General features: G+C 36.3%; 1 protein-coding gene across 7 annotated transcripts in view; it reads right to left on the bottom strand.

Annotated features, from left to right (window-relative positions):
* Positions 1–20,662, bottom strand: part of LOC129747110 (nucleolar protein 4-like) — a 38,380-nt gene extending 17,718 nt beyond the window's left edge. For 5 of the 7 annotated variants that reach the window (XM_055741137.1, XM_055741142.1, XM_055741140.1 and 2 more), the window contains exon 1: positions 19,184–20,662. In XM_055741137.1, coding sequence (XP_055597112.1) covers positions 19,184–19,231 — 48 coding nt within the window. In that variant the 5' untranslated portion in view covers positions 19,232–20,662. The remainder of the gene's footprint in view (positions 1–19,183) is intronic. The other 2 variants (XM_055741138.1, XM_055741144.1) reach the window with 2 other exon arrangements.
* Positions 20,663–21,037: the final 375 nt, after the last annotated feature.

Below are 21,037 nucleotides of genomic sequence, written 5' to 3'. Positions count from 1 at the left end.
GTTCGAAATATACTTTTTTGTAGCTGGAAATTGGAGCAAGCGAAGCTGTATAGGGAGAGATTTAAGCTACGCAAATTTATCGCGACCAGAATAAGGCTATTTTTCGATTATAGTGGTTTTAGCATCTTTGTGTTACTTGTGACTTTGTTTCAACAATTTAATAAGAAGATAATTATTGAAAAACATTTCCGCAATTCTTGGTTTAAGCAACTCATTGACATCGCTCGAGTCAGAAGGCAACTGTGTACCGCCAGCCCACAGTAAGATTAAAATAAAAAATGCCTCAACGTGAGTGTGGCCCAAATCTGAAAATCGAATCATTTATTTGAATCAAAATTGTATATTTGAAATATAATATTGACCATGACTTAAAATCGCTTTTCCGGACTTTTCTGAACTGTTATCATTCTAGAAGTCAACCCATTTACTTGAACGTGAAAGAAATACGAGCAATCTATCGCAAATTTCCTTCAAATGATTATATTTTGATCATTAAAAAACTTCAGTTGTTTGTGTTATGATCGATTACTTTTATGACGTGAATTCACTCAGTTTCAACAGGGTCGATGACTGAATTCACGTCACGATATTTCAAGTTATTCGGAACCATTCAATAGAGCCAATTTTATATACACTTTTAAAAGTCATAGTTTGTTATTTCGACTTGTACAATCAAAAATTTTCAGTTTCTTTCCCTAACTTTTTTTTTATTTTTCTGTTACTATAATAGCAAAATATTGAGAAAACGTACGATAAAATTAATTCTGTTTCTCACAGTCTTTTTTTTGAAGATATACCAAAAAAAAATTCTTAAATTTTTATTTCAATATTTTTGTTTGTTTATTTGAAAATAACAATAAAATAAATCAACTGAATTATGTCCATGATTTTCAAAAATCCGATCATCAAAACAGCATTCAGAGCATATTTCCCATATAAAATTTTACATAAAAGCTAGCGTAACATTTCTAAAGGGCGAAACTACCAAATTTAAACAAATCGAGTTCACGGTCATTCCGGATGTACGCGGTTGCACTTTACCTAATAAACGCGGCTTCATCGTAAGATCACTTGAAACTTAAAAAAAAAATGATAAAATTCAATTGGGTGAAACTTCCTGTTGATGAATTTTCGTTGGAACGTGAAGTTACGCCTATTCTAAATGGGGTTAATTTTTCTATTCGTGTCGAGCCAAGGTGTAACTGAGTGGACCGTGTGTGACAAAACGGCCTTATTAGTTTGGACTATAGACACTATAATTTCACTGACGGGAGCCAATCGAACTGTCATTCGCGGGAGCCAATTGAGCAAACTTTCTAAATATTGCAAAATAATGGTTGAAGTATTGTGATTCACTTAGCTTTTTTGGCTTTTAAGTAACATTAGCCAAAGTTATTTAGCAAAGTTTTCACTATTTTTTCACCTATTCATCATAATATATTTTTAAAAGAAATTTCGCGTTGAAGTGACAAACATAGCATGAATTTAAGAATCTGAGAAACAATATTTTATTTTGAAACTAGAGAGAGCTATGAAGAGCTTGAACATTATCGTAGAATGCTCGATTGGCTCCGCACGAATGACAGTTCGATTGGCTCCCGTCATTCTCTTTGCCAGACTATATGAAATTATAGTGTCTATAGTTTAGACCAAAGGGCAAAACTTCAAAACCAAAACAAAAACGGCCGATCAATTGGGCGAAACTTGCAGGCGTAACTGGAATCTTAAACAAAAAAGGACGAAACTTGACAATCTCTAAAATAAAGTGAAAAGAGTTTAAGTTCTTGATAACCAACGATCAATAAGTAAATATAATGAACATTTTTTGATTTTTTTGAACAAAAATTGGTCGATTTTTTAAAAAGGTTTTGATTAGATGTTCCGAAACTTCAAAAGCATTTTTCTCGTTTGAGTTAACTGTTAGTTTCGCCCTTATGAAATGTTTCGCAAGAAATCAAATTTTGTGACGTGAAATCCTTCATACGCGCTGTTGTAACTCAGCTGAATTCCAACCGATTTTAATAAAATTGAGTGTTTTAGAATTGTCTTTTCATATTCAAAGAAGATGTAATTTTTATTGCTACAAAATGTCAAAGATTTCTCGTTAAATTAAAAAGTTTCCTTTTTTTGTGACGTGAATTCACTCATTTGCAACTGCTATTGTTTGCTTTTTAAAACAACCCCATTGGATATAAACAGATTCTTTTTCCTACACAATGAATCAGAATTGGTTGGCTTCAAAACGAATTAAAAAAATATCCAAAACAAATTAACCCATATATTTTTATCAATTTTTTTTATAAAGGTGGTCAACAATTACACTTTTTTCAACAAAAAAATTGATTTTCAAGATTATATAAAACAAGTTATTTATTTTTTTCTCAGTTGGTTTAGTGTGATTTTAACTATCAAATTATTGAAAAGATTGAAATTTTTTAAAACGCGAACGGATTAAAATTACTTGTGAGCTGCAAAAGCGCGTGGAATGTGCCATCGGAAAATATTGCTTCCTAATTAATCAGAGACAAGAGTCTAAAGTTCGAGCAAGAAGTCCAAATGAGTCTGGAACCATTATATCAATTTTGAAAATGGTTTTTTAAAGAAATTTCTATCTGAAATTTGAGACATCCATATGTATGTCAGTGATATTCAAATCAGAAATAGAGTTCTAAGTAAAATTGTAATTCTTACTTAAAATTCCATACAAGCTAAATCAGAAGCCTGAGTCACATTTCTATAACAAAAACTTAGAAATTTGATAGCTTTAATTGCTATTGAATTTGAAATCATTACTTTGTTTGTTGTTTGGATGTAAGGTGTCAAAATCGAATTTGTAGTTTGTGTTTTATGTCTGTATCAGGAAACTTGTGAGCTTTGATCAACAAAGTATACGATTTTTTTTAGTAGGTAGTTCTAGATTTTTTGAAATTTATTTTTTCAATTTTATTATGGACATTGTTTACCCTTAATGTCCAATCGATTCTTAGTTCTAAAGTTTCTTGAGTTTTACTGTGTAGAAAGTCACAATTTCCTAATTTTACCCAAAATAGTGATGAAAGAAAGAGCAATCTGAAAACAAGAAAAATGGATCTTTTATCTATTGAAATTTTAAATTTTGAAAAAGTTCCTAATGGTTTGTTTAATTTCAAAAATATTGCTTTTAGATCATGGGTGTCCAAATCCTGGACCAAGAACGTCTATTTGTAACTCGGGGGGCTTTGAAAAGCTTCAATGTAATGAAAACTTATTATACTTATAAAACAGAGCAAGGTCATTTAATATTTGTAAAATTCTTGTAAATAGAAAATTAGAATTCCTCGAATGTATTTCAAATTTTCGCACTTTAGAATTTAAGTCAAACAACTATTTGTAGCTTTGGTGGCAACAAAAAGTCGCTTCGAAGGACTTAAAAATCCATGTGATTCAACGTAAAAGCTTGTAATAAAAAAGCCAAACATCATCAAAATGCCAAAATACGCTGAGTTTCGGACATGATATTGGAATTTTAGAAAAGATTTGAAGATATTGGAAAGCATCCTATACATTAAGAACACTATTTTCCGATAACGTGATATGATAATAATAAATGAAACACTGATACTCAAATTACTCGATACAAAAATTTAAAAAAAATATCATCAGGTTTGTCCAGGGCCGGATTAAGCCATCGGGGGGCCCGGGGTAATTTTTCTCGGGGGCCCCCTATAATTCGATTTTTTTTTTCAAATGCTCCCAGAAAATACAAAACCTATTAAACGTGTAAACAAAACTGGAGATGAGTTCAATACACTATATTCAAATAGCCATGTTGTCTGCGTAAAAAATAGTACTTCAAATAAAAATTGGTAATCAATCACGTGCGAACATTGCGGAAGAGTTTAGAAATTTCTTAGAAATAAAACTCTGATTTAAGATGCCAAACGCAAAATTTATTCTAATTTTTTTTAAACCCTTATCATCAGCTAAAATTTTCTAATTTCAAAAAATGACCGGATAGATATTTTATTTTATTTTTATATCATCATTGATCTTTGGTTTGTGCTTATTCGAGAAATGTTTACCCAGTGACAATTAGGAAGTATCATGAAGATTTGAAACATATAAAACCCATTAAAAAAAATAAACAAAATAATTATATCCACATTCCATAGAGAAACAGATATAAAAGTTTAAGAATTCAAAACTTTATCTCACGTTAAATTCAGAACGAGAATTCAGTGTCTCAAATCTAAATTATAATTTCAAATCAAGTTTTAAGAAACAAAATATGAATTAAATTAAAAAAAAGAGATACAAAGTTACAACCACAGCAAAAGCAGAAATTGCATCAAATGTGAATTTAAATTCTATGTCTTTGAAACACAAAAAAATCTTTTCATGAGATGTTTTTGAATATGATTCTCATCAGATAGTTTTTTTTATCAAATTGTTTTTCTAAATGTGACGAAAATTCCATTCGATGCCCTCAAAGCCAAAAAGGTATTAGTTCAAAAATGATCGGTTGAATAAAAAAATGAGAATAAAGATAAATGTTTAAAACACAGAATCAGTTATCATTGAAAAAAAAAATCAGATAAAGAATCCAAATGAGTTTAGTATCTGAAAGAGAGATCTTGAATTTTCAAAATTCAGAAAAATGATAAAACTGAACTTCAGTAACTGAAGAAACAGACTTGACAGACTTGAAAATCCCATTGAATTGAATCTGGAAAAAAGATAAGATTAAGATCATAGAAATATTCATATCAAGAAAATCACTCAATGATACTAACAACTCAACTAAGATCGTTTTTATGATAATTTGAGAATGATCATTTGAAAAATGATATGCTGAATTCAGGATATTCACTTCAGTAGATGATAAAATTTTAGTTAAATCAGTTGAAAATGTTCCAATACAAATTTCAGGTCTAGGACAGAAATTGGGATGGAAATCAATAAAGAAACCCTGTACTGTCGATTGGTCCAATTTAAGCAACTAAAGTTTTTTTTAAAGATTTTACTTTCAAAAATATGGAGGAAAAAGGGTTTAGAATTTATAAACCAATGAAAATTTCAATAATAATGATTGAAAGTGAAAAGTTATTATAATACGCGGTATTAACCCGGATACTTCCCGGGTAAAATTCTGAAATGTTTATCATAAAACGAAATTAACTGCTATTATAGTGCAGTAAACCGTAACTTGGAATCTTAACGAAACAACAAACATTATTGTTGTGCAAGACGTTGGAATGTAATAAAAATGAGAAGATGTTCTTTCTTTATTTTACCTGTTCTGTACAGAATATCGTAACGGATATGTCTCGATAAAAAAATGTAAATTTGAGGTGTTTTGCCTCATATTCTTCTTAATTTTTTTTCGAATTCGGTTTTGGCTAGAAGATTTTAATATTCTCAGCTCGCAAAATTTGGCAGAGCTCCTTCACTGCTTACTCTAGGGGCTCTCTCAACTTTCTTAAGATAAAAACTAATCTAAATATTATTTCACGGGGGCCCTTAAGTTTTTATATTTCAAGTTTTCATTCAGATTTTCTAATTTTGATTTCTTTTCATGGATTTCTAGTAGTATGATTAAAGTAATGTTAAAAAAAATTTTCGCTCGGGGGGCCCCCCCGGGGCAATTGCCCCTTTTGCCCCCCCTTTAATCCGGCCTTGGGTTTGTCTGAAAAGGCTTCATAAAATTAATTTTGACAATGTGAAGTATACATGATTTGATAAACATGGCTGGTTGATGAAGGATTGTTAGCAAACCGGAAATTTCAGGAAAATGTTCGGGTTGTCATTCTTTACCAGGAAACCAAAAAATTGGAATTTCAGCACAATACCGGGAAAATTGCCATTTTTTGAAAAAAATTCCCACAAATTTTAAAAAGTATTTCCAACTAAGAATGGGGAAAATGTTTGGGTTTAACTAAATGTGATAATAACAAAACTTTTTCAAAAGTATAGAAAAAATTTCCATCAGAATTTTTTAATCTTTAAAGATGTTTAATAGCAGACGTGTGAATGTATTGATTTGAACACAATTCGGCTTAAAATCATATCAGGCCTCATTTTTATTTAAAAACTACATGAGAACATTTTCACATATTTGGAGAAAAAAATCTTATTAAAAGACTCCAATTCGCAAAGTTTTCAAGCTTATGATTTTTCATTAAAAAAAGAAAACAAGTTTTGTTAAAGAGTTATTTTAGATATATTCATTCATCGATCTTAAATTGTTTCAATTTATGATATTTGAAAATTTATAATTTTTCAAATCAAGTGTAAATAAATATATCTTTTTTAAGTTTTCATAGAAATCTACATGTCAGCAGTCACGAAGGCAAATATTCAAGATAACAAGTAAAAAATTGATGGTGAATTGTTTGTATTGTTGACATGATTTTTTATTTGAGCTAACGCATATCCCATTCGAATTGATATGTTTGGGATCATATTCACTTTATGTAGTTTTAATATAACGATAAGTTACTTTATTCAAGTCATTTATTTTTAACTATTTACAGCTACCAATAGTATAGTTCTGAAAAAAAAAATTAGAAGTCAATATTTTAACTTTGGTGACTCGACTTGAAAGAATTCTAAAATTATTAAAACTTAAAAATAGGATTGCGCATTAGTTTTTTAAAAATTGTAAAAAATTTTGATAAGCCATGTTTTGACATTTTAAGTTTACATATGTAGGAAACCAGGAAAATCATAATTTTTACCAAGAAAAACCGGGAAAAGCTTGGGAAATTCAAAACGAAAAATCGCTGGCAACCCTGGATTTAATTTTCATACCATCTTTGTAGTATTCGAGACTTTATATCAACGTTGCAGTTGGCGTATAGTTATTGCAAATCTTATGCTGTACAACTGTGATCGAACTCACGGACATCAGCTCAGGAAGCAATTGACTTGTCAACTGAGCTACATCACAACCCACTTCCCTTCAAATTGCATTTTTCAATGGGTATAGCTTTTATAGATTAAGCTAAATAATATCATTTTCATATGAATAACACAACTAAACGAGTTGGAAGCCGATACTTAGAGTCTTATAAAAGTTATGGCTTATTAAATAAAAATAAATGAAACTGTTAAATATCTCAAACATTGTTCATTGGGTACTGAAAGATGTTTGAAATTCATTGAGGTAAAAAATATTTCCTTTTCTGTAGAAATTAGATAATTAATAAATAAAAACTGTTTTTTATGCATTTTTTTACTCATAATTATCACACAATTTCAAAAAATAATAAATAATAATAATCAAAACTTCCAAAACAAAGCCCAATGAAAGTTTCATATCAATGATATTTTTGATAAGTCATTGATAAAATTTTCAAAATAACGTTTCTTATTCTGAGCTAAAAATTTGCTTCAAATAAAGTAATAGAAATACCATGAGTCAATTGCTTTAAACTCTTGAATATTTTTATAATTTATCATGTGTTTTTTCATCATTTAATTTAAATAAATATGTAGAAAACGTGCTTTAAAAGAATGAAAGGAAAAAATATGTGCTGACAAGATTTTTTTGGTCCACAGACAAATCACTTTTCTAAAATTTGGCCCGCCAGCTGAAAATTTTTGTCACCCATGCTTTAGATAAGTAAAAATTTCCCAGTTATCCAAAAAGTGTACCCGGGATAAAGCATTTTAAAAAACAACAAATTTAAAAAATGCGCAATCATGCGAAATTGGACACTTCGAGTTATTCGAGATTTGATGTTAAAAATGTCACAAAATTCAAGTTATTAAAAAGATTTATGATTTAAGTGAATTTAGGTAATCTGTTTAAATATCTCAAAACTTTTTTCTACGTTTAAAACCTTTAAGTTGAGTCTCAAATTGGGGAAAACTTGGAAATTTCAAATGTAAGTAAAATTTCAAAATCTTGTAATATCTATTTTTTTCAAAGTCTCGCAAACAAACTCCTTTCGTGATGTAATCAAAGTGTTAAGAAGCAAATAGGTTGATTTGTGTGAGAGTTTTCCTAAGTAAATGTATAGTTTTGGTGTAGTTTTTGTTGTAGTTTGAGGTGAATTTTTAATATTTAAAAAAAAATAGCAAGAGTTAGCCAGTCTAGGACAAAAGGCTAGAAACCCTATCAAATGGTAAAGTTTGAAGGAAAAAATAAAAACGCAATTGTGCAAGGACCAAATGAAAATGGCCAAAAGAAGGCAAAATTTCATTTGTTTCTTAGTTTAAATTTTATTAGTATTGTTAAAAAATACAGCCCCTTAATTTATGCTGCATAATTGTCCAGCCAAAACCCACGTATGTATTAAGCGTTTATTTTGATTGTTTCATTTGGTTTAAAATAACCTAAATGTTCTGAACTGCCTTAGCAATTGATAAACAAGTATTTGTTTATATTATGAAGGTGTTTTAATCCTTTATGATCGAGAAAATAAGTTAAAACCGTCAAAAAAGAGACTGATCAATGTTACTGATTATGTTACTGATCAAATTTTAAACAGAGACGAAATCGATTTTTAAATCAAATTTAAAGTGGTCTGATAAATTTCTGCAACCATGTTTTACGTTCTTAGGAGTCCAGTACTGGTTTTAAAAATATAAAAAATGCCACATTTCTTTTAACAGACAAAATATTCGAAAAATAATGAAAAAAGTTATCAATCTTACTCCGGATTACGGTAATCAGTTTTTCATTTTTTAACCACTTTTGGTTGTAAAATATCTGTTTTGAAAATTTCAGTTGAAAATACAAAGAGATCTAGCTACCTAGAATAACTTCAGATTTTATTTCTAAAGAGAAGCCTAGCTTGATAACCACTGACTCCCCTTTTTGAATCGCATCGGTCCCTCTCAATCGAGGAGAAAAAAAGAAAAAACCAAGCAAGGGGTCCAAGGGCCTTGGAACGGAAAATTTTCTTCCCAATTTCTTGGTTCCTGCTAAAACACACACACAGCATGGAGGAGCAAGAAAGATTCTTCGGCGGCAGAGGAAAGAGGATCAACCACCCGAAGAAAGATGAAGTGGGTGGCCCTAGGGTTGGGGATGGACGAGATAGAGAGATACCGGGGCTCGCTCAAACTGTCAAGAATTAAAAAAGATAGATGACGTGGGACGATGCTTAAGGAAACCCATTTGGTTTCGGTCCGTCCCTTTCGGGATTCCAAGGAGCGACGTCGCCTTCCTTTTGGTCCCTTTTTCTTACCATTTGGCAATGGCAGTTCGAAGGAACTCGGAAATGGGGAAAGAAACGAAGGAAAAAAAAAACTTGGAAAAACTCCGTCCGCTTCTCGATGTGGCCAGGGAGGTGGGAATGAGAAGGTTTTTCCTCGAAACGGTCGAATAGCTTCCGATGCATGCCAGTTGGATGGCAATGGAAGAGGTAGGGAGTAAACAAAAAGCGGCAACCAAACGGAGGGTTTTCGGGAACCCCATTATACCCCGGATGAAGTTTGGCAGCATCAGCAGTAGCAGCAGCATCAAAGTTAGGTTGGACCGAAGAAAAGAAAGGATAAAAAACAAGCTAGAATAAAAGAAATGTGGTGTGGGTGGGCCAAGGATTTTTCTTGAAAGCAAACGGTCCGTTCCCCTTTTGGATGGGAATAATTCTTTTTTCGCCTGGTGCCGATGGTGCCTTCTTGTTTGTGGGAGCCCCAAGTCAGTCCGAGTAGGGAGGGAAATGGTTCCTTCCAGCTTTTTTTTTCTCTCTGGCCCTATTCCTGAGGACGTTGTCGTTGATTCTTGTGGCTAAATGTGGGAGGATGACGATGAAGCTGAAGCCCGATTCGTTGTTGCTGCGGCGGTGTGGAGGGGCTTATTGATTTTTGGAGGAAGGATTTTTCTCGGGGGAATTTCTAAATGTAATATTTAAAGATATTTAGTTCAAACTGTAATAGAAGATTTATGAAAACATTGTAACAAACACGAATGTAATTCAACGGATGCAAAAAATATTGAATCAGGTGTAAAACTTATTGCTGAATCGAGTGATTTACAGTACACTGCTTAGCTCTCAGTTGACGAGGAAAGTCTGATTGCCCACAATTTCCCCTGAATTTATTCATAAACTCATGCAATATGTACCAAAAACCGTAGTAACCAATAAAAAAGCATCAGAAGAGATACAAAAACATTTAATCATGTGTAAAACTTACAGTAGTTTAAAATCATAAACCTCTAAATTTCTGTTTATGAATGCAATCCTAATTGCCTCAATTTCCCCTAAATACTTACAATTCAGTAAAAAATAGCTTGCAACATCCTAAAGTGCACAAAAAACCATTGAATCTGTGAAAAACTAATTGTTGGATAGAACCACTAAATTCAAACGATATTTTTTTTGAATTGATAAATGATATTGGTTTAAAACATGATTGAGGCTCTTCTCATCGATTTCATAGTAACTTTCAAACCAATCTCGTTTGTTACAAAATCGGTGTTCATCATTCGAGTGAACATTGAATTTAGAGGAAACAAGGGGCAATTGAGGCTTCCCTCGTCAACTAAACGCTTAGCGGTTACTAGGTCCTATCCAGCAATTAGTTTGATACACGATACAATAGGATTTGTGCGTTTTCTAACGCATTATCAATTGTCACAAAGTTTTTTCTAAGTCCTATTGCATAAATCGACGGGAAATTGGGGCAATTGGAATTGATTTCACCTAATGAGTGCTAAGCGATGCTTATCATTTGATTTAAACGAAAATTTCACACCTGATTTTTTTTTTTTAATTAATAGAGGGGAAATTGAAGGAAATGAGACCTTTCTCGTGAACTGAATGCTAAGCGATGTTCATCATTCGATTCAGCAATTAGTTTAACTTCTTATTCAATCATTTTTGTGCATGTTCTGATACTTTGCTTTTTTTCTTTGTCATTTGCTTCAACTTAATGCTAAGCGGTGTACAAAGATCCAGCAATGAGTTTTACACCGTTCATTCATTTTTGTGCATTTTCTGATGCATTGTTATTTGTCATAAGATATTTTTTAAATATTGCCTGATTTTAGGGGAAATCAGGGTAAATACGGTTATTCTCGTAGGTTGAGCGCTAAGCGATGTATACCACTCGATTTAGCGTCAAATTTTACACAAAATTACCATGGTTTTGCATTTTTTATGTAACTTGCTCGATTGTTACAGTGAAATTCATGCACAAATTAAAAAAAAATAGGGGAAAATGGGGCAATATAGCCGTCAATATTCATTTAAGTGCAAAAAAAGTGACACGATCAGCTTGAAAAAGAATAATGTACTAAAAATTATCATTCATGATGAAAAATTCCTGGATATGAGTAGTTTGATTGCTTTTCTTTAAAGTTGTTTTGAAGTTTAGGATAAAAGTGACAAGTCTTAGTTAAAATATAAACTGGAGTACACCAATCGATTCAGCCGTCATTTTTTTTTTTAAATAAGTGTGGTTTAATTGGATTGGAAAGTTGGTGTGGTGTTTTTGAGGCAAGGTAAATTGCTGACAGTCATAATTATACCTTAGCACCTAAAAAGAGAGAAAATCAGGCAAAATGAGGCGTTCAGGGCCATTTTATCAAAAAGCGATGTAGACCATTCCGTTTCTCATGTTTTTCGGATAAGAAATGAAAGTTTTACAGAATTTACTGCAGTTTAGGCGATCATCACAGGAATAGATATGTACATTCCGCAAGTTCGAGCTCAAGTGTAAACATCGAACACAGTGATACCGGAAAAGTTTTTCAATAACTATACAACAACTGCAACGTTGATAGAAAGTCGCGAATGCCATAAAGATGGAAAAACGAGTAAAGTCGAAACAGAAAAAAAACGTAACGAACAAATGTCTTAAATGGTCGAACTTTAAACGAATTTCTCGCTTAAAATGCTTATTGTATTTTTGTTACAATATGTTAATGTATGTGTGAGATATCGAAAAAAGTATGCAGCAAATTTGCCAAAATTAGTTTTTTTTAAAGTAGGTTTTGGAAAATCTTTATTTTTTCTTCAGATTTAGAAATTCTATTAGTTTTTTTAAAACTCAATCAATCACAAACATCTTCGGGCACCCTTTGGACAATATTTGAAAGCAATTCATCATATTGAAATAACTTAACTATATTTACTGGAGTCACTTATAAGAAAATGCTTTGGATCTTAAGATCTAACGTTTAATGAAATTTAAAGTCAGCAGGCTTATATTTCTCAGGCTAGCAAAAGAACTAAATAATTTGTCCATCTCTTATTAGTTTTATTGAATCATTTTGATCATACAGTAAGCGAAACAAGAATAGTACCACGTGGTACCACTATGTGTATCGTTTGTTAAAATCTGAATGATTGAAAAGTTTCAAAAAGTTCTTCTAAAATTTGTTTTAAATATTGAATCATCATTGAATGAATCGAGCATAAGTTCCCGTTATTTACATGCAGCAATTGGCGTTGAGGATCGAAAGAGTATGCCATTTTTTTTTTGTTTCGATTATTGTCGTTTTATCATCTTTATGACATTCGCGACTTTATCAACGTTGCAGTTGGCGGATCGTTATTGAAAAATTAATTCGGTACAATCGTGTTCGATGTTTACTCTTGAGCTCGAACTCGCGGACATTGGCTGAGGAGGCAACAGACTAGCCAACTGAGCTATATCACAAGCCCAATGTACGAGATCTCGCCAATGAGGACTCGATGTCCAACTGGCAGCAGCTGTGGGACAGCTCAACGAGAGGAAGGTGGACCCATCGTCTGATCCCGCACATCGGGAGCTGGATCGGAAGAAGGCACGGTGAAGTGGACTTCTATATGGCGCAATTCCTGACTGGTCATGGATGCTTCATGAAGTACCACTACCGGTTTGGACATGTGGCTTCGCCATATTGCCCAGATTGTGGGGACGAAGAGGAAACACCCGAGCATGTGGTGTTTGTCTGTCCGAGGTTTGCGGCGGTACGTACTTCCATATTTGCCGCCTGTGGGCCCGACACGACAGCAGATAACGTTATACAGAGGATGTGTGCGGATTCCAACACTTGGCATGCGGTCAGCGATGGGTTCACCCGAATCATGACTGCCCTGCAGAGGAGTGGGATGACTCCATCGACGGGGAGCATCTGAGTAGTGTGCGTCCAATCCCTTGATCGAAGCTACAGAGATGAGGCAACATCTTCTGCGTAGCGGAGGTCAGGGGTGCGCCGCGAACGTGTGTAGGATACCCCAATGTCGGGGGGTATCCGAGTAGTGCCGCTTCCTAAGAGGGAAACTGCGGGGATAAAACTTTACTTTCCTCGAAGCGGATCTCGAGGGACGAGGGTTAACCACTGACGGGGGATACCCACGGGTAGAGAGGCTCTCTATGCCGGGCGATCCTCTCGAGTCGGTGTAGGATGTCTTCACCGTCGGAAAACATCTGAGTCGTAGCGTTCCAAGTCCCGAACGTGTGCCGTGACAGGCGCGAGTCCAGGATATGCTGCTCTCGATCTAGCACACAATGGGCAGGAAAATCTGCAGGCCAAAAATCCTAGGGTTGCCAGCCAAGGGGGATAAAGAAGACTGGACAACGGTCGGAGTAGACTGACCCCATCGACGGGGGGCTGTCGAGTAGAGTGCGTCTGACCCCACGGTTTGAAGCTACAAAGATAAGACAATACCTTCTGCGTAGCGGATGCCGTGGGTGCGCCGCGGTCGTGCGTAGAATGCTCCACCTTCGGGGAGTATCTGAGTAGAGCGGTTCTCAACGACAGAAGCTGCGGGGATAAGACATGACCTTTTTTGCAGTGGAAATCGTTGGGAAAGGGTCATTCCACGTTCGGGGAATACCCGCGGGTAGAGTGGCTCGCGATGCCGGGTGAGCCATTCGAGTCGGAGTAGGATGACGTCTTCGTTGGGAATCATCCAAGTCGTTGCGTTAAGTACCGCGCGTGTGCCGTGACAGGCGCGAGTCTAGGATAAGCTGCTCTCGATCAGGCACACGACGGGCAAGGTGGCAAACTTCGAACCCTGAAGATAAGAGGTCGGGTCTCGAGTCGTTAGAGGAGAGATCAGGTCTCAAACCTTCAGGCGGAGAGGTTTGCGAGGTCAACCCCGAGTCTTTATGATGAGGGGTCGGGTCTCGAGACGTAAGAGGAGGGATCAGGCGCCTTATCAACAAGAGGAGGGGTACAAGTGGTCACCTTGAGTCATTACGAGGAGAGGTCAGATTTCAAGTCGTTAGAGGAGAGATCGGGCCTCGAATCGTGTAGAGGAGAGGTAAACCTCGAGTCGATGCGAGGAGTTGTCGGATCTCAAGTCGTTAGAGGAGAGATCAGGCCTCAAGTCGCGAAGAGGAGAGGTTTGTGTGAGAATCTTGAGTCATTGCGAGGAGATGTCGGTTCTCAAGTCGTTAGAGGAGAGTTCAGGCGTCGAGTCGTAAAGACGAGAGGTTTTGCTGAAAGTGGTCTCGTTAATGAGTATTGCCTTGGAGCGCATTAGCGCTCTACTATTGAAGCATAGTGTACTAAACAGTTCGAGGTGGGAACCAGGTCTGCGACCCCAGGTGGAGTTTAGGGAGTAGGTCGTTCATGAGTCTTCCCATTGTACCCATGGACCCAGAGTAGCTAACTGGGGGGACGCGGTGGCTCGCCGTGCCTTGGAATACAATCCGTAAACCGGGATTTACCACCTGTGGTTACCAACTAAAAAAAAATCTATCACAAGCCCAGAGCATGCTATGATTTGTTGGCAACGAACGCGTGTTATTTTCTCTCCGTTGTTCAAAATATTTTTATTCGATTTTAAAAAGTTAAAATTGATTCAATTGTTAAAAATATTGAAATATCTATGAGCCGGAAGTATCACTTTTCGTTAAGTGTAATCGAGTTCGAGAGTTTTAAGTCTTATAAGGTGTAATAAATAATTTGAACACCGTTTCTGGTTAGATTTTGCAAATCCAGAAAAGCTTCATGCAGCGTGGACTCCAACAAAACTGGTTGGAAAATACCTCGAAATTACGACGATGGGCTTAAATAATCCAGGAAAATCAATGTTGAGACTTAATTTGGTTGAAACTGGAAGATTGTGCTGCCATCTACGATTTGGACGTGGAAAAAGTGTGGTTTACTAAAAAAAAAATCAAACCTGATATTTCTGATTCCAAATTAGCCAAGAACGTTTGTTTAATCATTTCATGTCATTTCTGAACAAAATAAGCAGTTTGATAAACTTTTATAGCTTACATGTAGAATTTCTTAGTGCTAGAGGGAAATCTCTTAAAAATCCCTTTAAAACTTTTCGAAAACTAGAATAAGCCCTAGTGGTACTATTCTTGTTTCACTCACAAGTATAAATATAGAATAAGTAAGAGTATATCAAAGCTTTACAAAGTTTTTTAATAAAAAGTCTGAATAGCCATAAAGCATTTCCGAAAAAAAAACAAAAAAAAACTTTAACGTAGGAGATGGATGTTTTGCACAATCCTCACTCAATTTTGATACTTTTCAAAGCTTTTGCTGGAATAGATAAGAACTTCACTGAATAGTTGGTCAATAAAACCACAAAATAAAAAACACCACAAAAAATATATTAACTCACACTCAATTTGATTGATTAAATAAGTAACGCGGAAATTGAAAGCCACAGCTCATTTGAGACATATTTAATGTTATTTCAGAGTTTTTAGATATAGTTTCACTCGCTACCGAATAAGATTCATTGAACAGACCTAAAATTACATCGCTTAATCCTTAATGTGTACAGCACTGCATAGCCGCAGCTCCCCGGATAGGAGCGTTTCTCACAAATGTACTGATTACTGTCAGAAGAAAGCTTGTCAATTCAAAAACGTTTGATTTTCCGGACCATTTCCCTGCTGCTAAAAGGAGCGACGAAAACAAGACCTGGCAGTTCAAATTTTGAATTCGGTCAGTTTTTCTTGGCCGAATTGACGCGACGCGTCGTCCAGTTTCACAACGTTCCACCGTGGTTTCAATCATAGCAATCATTTTTTATCTTTCTACATGTCATAAATTTGTTCGATGGGAAGCATCAGTAAACCAATCCAGATTTATCGAGGTAACGCGAGAGTGTTAGTCTGCCGAAAATGTTTTGTTTCAATGATTTTTTTTATATTTTTGTGATTCTAGCTGACCCGGTAAACTTCGTTTTACCATTTACTTAAAAAATCTTAAGAAATGTTTAATTGCATCTATACATGTTTAACTTCTTCGTGTTCGTGAAAAAGTTTTTATGAAAATTGTCTTAAAGTTGTTCGAGTTGTGTCCTATTTCAAGTTGATTTTTTAGGGGAGCCCCCTTTCCATAAAAAGTGAGATTCTCGAAACTATAATAGGGTAGATACTCTAGATTTCGACAGGAGCTAGTTTTCGACAAAATTTGAAGGAAAGGCTTATCTTTCTGTTTGGTGACTCAAGCTATCTATCATCATATTTATCTATTTTTAGTCTCCCACTTTAGTATACCTTGAATATAAAAAATCCTCTTAATAAGTTATTGAATAGTTGTAAATAAATAACATAAAAGTAACATTCTAAATCACCTGTGAAATTCAATTTCAACGACCAAATAAGAATGATTTTGAATCACGAAAAACCCCCCTTTTATTTGATTAAAAGCAACATAAAAGGAATCAATGGAAAGGTTAAGGTTCTGAGATCAATCTTTTCGGTAATTTATTGAATATTTTTGCTAACATTTAATGAAATTCCAACTGTTTTTTGAGCTGTCGAAAACTAGCGCTGAAAATTCTCCCAATAATCTATTTTTCGACATCCATCTTCTTCTATATGTTTATACTGTTTCCATGGTGTAAAAAACGCCGTGAAGTAGACAAGCAATTCCAATACGCAAATATTCATATTGCTGAGCTAACAAAGGAGGTGGAAATATGCTTGTCGAAAACTAAAACTTTTTGTGTCGAAAACTAAAATTGAATGTCGAAAACTAGATCATCGAGAAGTTTTAGTAAAAGGCTAATAAAAACGTTGTTTTGAAACTTTTGATCGATAAAAAAGGTAGAGAATGAAGAAAAAAATCTGATTCATATAACCAATCACTTATTTTTTATTTACATAGTATTCCGTCTCACGAAATAACTTGACGAACATAATTCCTAAAATTCACTCGGTTCATAGCAACCGTTCTCCAATTTCTCGGGCACCCCACGTTCGCCAGATCACGCTCCACTTGGTCTAACCACCTCGCTCGTTGCGCCCCCGCTCGTCTTGTTCCTACCGGATTCGTAGCGAACACCTGTTTTGCAGGACAGTCGTCCGGCATTCTCGCAACATGTCCCGCCCAGCGTATCCGGCCAGCCTTCACCACCTTCTGGATACTGGGTTCGCCGTAGAGGCGCGCGAGCTCGTGGTTCATCCTTCGCCTCCACACTCCGTTCTCCTGTACGCCACCAAAGATGGTTCTTAACACTCGTCGCTCGAATACTCCGAGTGTACGCAGGTCCTCCTCGAGCAATATCCATGTCTCGTGCCCGTAGAGAACAACCGGTCTAATGAGCGTCATATACAGGTTACACTTCGTGCGAGGGCTAAGTCTTCTCGACCGCAGTTGCTTGTGGAGTCCATAGTAGGCACGACTTCCGCTGATAATTCGCCTCCGGATCTCACGGCTGGTGTCATTGTCTGCGGTCACCAGTGAGCCGAGATAGACAAAGTCTTCGACTATCTCCAGCTCGTCGCCGTCGATCGTGACCTTGTTATTACTGGACAAGCGGGTTCGGTCGGTCTCGGATCCGCAGGCCAGCATGTACTTCGTCTTGGACGTATTAATCATCAACCCAATCCTTCCTGCTTCGCGTTTCAGTTTGCGGTAGATCTCCTCCACCGCCGCAGATGATCTGCCGACTATATCAATGTCATCGGCAAAGCAGATAAGTTGACTGGATCTGTTGAAAATCGTGCCCCGCATTTCGCCCACCGCTCGTCGAATAACACCTTCTAGCGCCACGTTGAACATCATGCAGGATAGACCATCACCTTGTCGAAGCCCCCTGCGCGATTCGAATGAACTCGACAATTCACCCGAAATCCGCACACAGCACTGCGTTCCATCCATCGTCGCCTTGATCAGTCTGATCAGCTTCCCGGAAAAGCCGTTCTCGTCCATGATTTTCCATAGCTCGTTACGGTCGATCGTGTCGTATGCGGCTCATATAACCAATCACATTTGAAATGAAAACCTTTAGTCAAATAATTTATTTACATGGTTTTTCTGACAAATCAAGCCAAAACTGTCGAAATCTAGGTATTTTACCCTACACCGTTTATACGTGATGGTGCTACAAAGAAAACGCCTCCATTTTTATGTACAAGATGTGTTATCTAGATGTTAAAAAACATAAATTTATTCCAAATAACTTGAACTTTTTGATAGATCCAAAATGTATATAAATTTACGATGGCAGCAATAATAAATTTGGATTCAGAAAACGAACCTGTTTTGTCAAGAAACAGTCTGGGATCTTACTAATTTTAGTCAGGAATCGGACCGAATGTGATCTGGAAATCCGGACCAAATATTTATCGTTTAAAACGGTCAATTCTGGCATCCCTTATAAATTTGTTTCTGGATTGCCGTATTCAAATTTTTTTTTTCAGATGTCATCCAAATTTCAGGGCCGACGATAGCTAAAAGGATAGCGTTTAAGTCTTCTAAGCCAGATGTCATGAGATCGAGTCTCGGTCACGGCATACTAGTACTCTTTCTTTGGGCTGGTGTTGTTAGCATTAGTATGATACTTGCCATGATATCCTTGAAAGATGCACGATTTAGTCTTAGGTAGAATTTAGATCTCTTCAAAGAAACATGATGTTTCACTGAGATTCTATATGTGTGTGTTCGTTTTTTCGTTTCAAATTACTATTTAGAAAACTCGTAACGTTAGTGCACATATTTATTCAGTTATTGAAACAAAATTCCGCCTAAAATGTTTTCTAATAATCAAGTTGATTGATTAAAGATGCAAACAAACGATGATTAGCCCTACGTTTCATAAAGAATCAAATTTGCAACAGTTGTTGTATGAAAAAGTAAAAAAATCACTGTTTCACATAATTTTGAGAAAAGACAATTGAGGGTTATTTTTCAAATGAACCTCTGTCTTTTGGAAATTCAGACCACTATATCTAGAACAGTAAATGTGCATCTTGTTTTTGGGTCATGTTTCCACACACCAACGGTTAGATAAATTAATAAGTGAAAAATAGTTCATCACTAATTTTGGACCATCGAACTTACCTTGGAATTGCTGTGCAATGCCGTGCTTGCCTTCCGTTTAGCTGCCATTTTCGCAAATGGAAATTTAATTTTTTTTTTTTTCAATTACAGAAGAGGGGCCGAAAAATGCGTTTTAATCCAAACAGTTCACGAATCACAATAAATCACGTTCAAATCACACCGAAGAAAATTTTGATTTCCAATTTTTCGCGTTTAATTTTGTTTTTTTTTATGTCACAGTACAATTCCAATCAGCGAAAATGGTTTCGTTGGTTTTTAGGTTTTCGATTCCAGCAATGCGCCAAGTCACACACGTGGTCGTATCAACGGGTTTTTATTCGAAAGAGCACCACAAACAGGAACGGAACCACCACAAGGAATTTGTTCAAGGGATTTTCAAATTCCGAGACCGTTGCAAAAAGTGTTGAGAGAAGAAAGAAGAAAGGAAACTGCTTTTACAAAAATTTGAATTTGAAACACTCTCGTTTGAGCTCTGCACTTGTTTTGGCACTTTTTTTTTTGGTTGGTTTTGGTTTTGTTTACTCCAGAATGGTTGGTTTTTCGATGTTCCAAAAAGTTTTCTCCCAGTTGGGTTGAAGTTTTTTTTTGGTTTTCAAACTCCTTGCTTAAAACTCACTCATTGGTTTGTACACACTTTGTGGGTGGGCTTCCTACTAGTCACAACACACTCTTCCTGATTAGCTTAGCAGCCAAGTAGTAGTAGGAACTCCTCCGAAAAGCGCTTGGTTGGTCCAGCCAGAGATTTCGGGTCCTCCAGGAAGAAAACCGATCCGCACTCGACGACGAGTAAAACAGCACAAAACGGCTCTGCCAGCAGCAGCCCAAGCAGTAGGGCCAAACCGATGACTATTATTATCCTTGGAGGAAAAATGTAAGATGGAATGTTGGCCCTCGTCCTCCTACCCCTACTTCTGCTCTTGCTTTTCCTCGACTTCTGTGTGTGTACTCCTGCTTCTGCTGCTAGACGCTTCCAGCTGAGGCAACCGTCTTCTTCGGAGTTTGTCTTCTCTCCAAGCGGCGGCGGCTTTTTGCCACCCACTCACCCAACCACCCACTTTTCTGCCTGCTGCCAATAAGACGTTCAACCACTTCTTGCTGAGGAGACTGGGGGAGTTCAGCGTCTTCGGCAAATCCGGCTTGTGTTGAGTAAAGTGGGGTGCCTCTGTGATGGGTGCTTTCCTCCCGTTGATGATCTCCGGAGTTTGGCTATATGCCTGTTATTCGGGAATGCTTTCTATATCCTTGGCCCTGTTACTTGGTTGCCCGCCTGTCGAAAAGCGTATGTGTCAGCCAGCAAGGCCCTTCCTCCCTCCAGAGTCCTTCCACGTGGGTGGTGTTCCTTCCGAAATGTTCTTCGACGATACGTTGTACCAATCGCACAAGTTCAGCAACACTCTTTCCACACTTGATCAACCAACAACTGTCTCAACGTGATTCCTCGAGGAGAGCTACCCTCGAAATGTGTCACAACTCGCCGGATCCAGAATTTTGACTGACCAAAACATCGCCAATGCACCCCCTATAATACCACGGCAAGCAAAGGCAGCAGCCAGGAACACAGTTCCAGAATTCCCAACTGCTGCTGTTGCTGTGGTGAGTTAGGAGGGAAGGAAGGAAAGGATGGATGGACAGCAAAAAAAATGTGAGCGCGGGAGCAGCACCGAAAGACATGCAAGACATCCCCGAATCAAAAACACCAACCACCCCCTGGCAGCAGCAAGCAGAATCGGGAAGGAATCAGAGGAACCGTTTTTTGAGGGTGGTTGGTAAGCGTTTGGTGCCTGAAAAATGGCATTTCTTTGGTGTAAATGAGGAAAATAGCGTTTTCGAACGAATTATGTCATAACTTTTCTG

The sequence above is a fragment of the Uranotaenia lowii genome, chromosome 2 (assembly GCF_029784155.1).
Source record: "Uranotaenia lowii strain MFRU-FL chromosome 2, ASM2978415v1, whole genome shotgun sequence".
Classification (NCBI taxonomy): domain Eukaryota; kingdom Metazoa; phylum Arthropoda; class Insecta; order Diptera; family Culicidae; genus Uranotaenia; species Uranotaenia lowii.
Note: the sequence above shows the minus strand (reverse complement) of the source record. Positions and strands in the feature narration are given on the sequence as shown.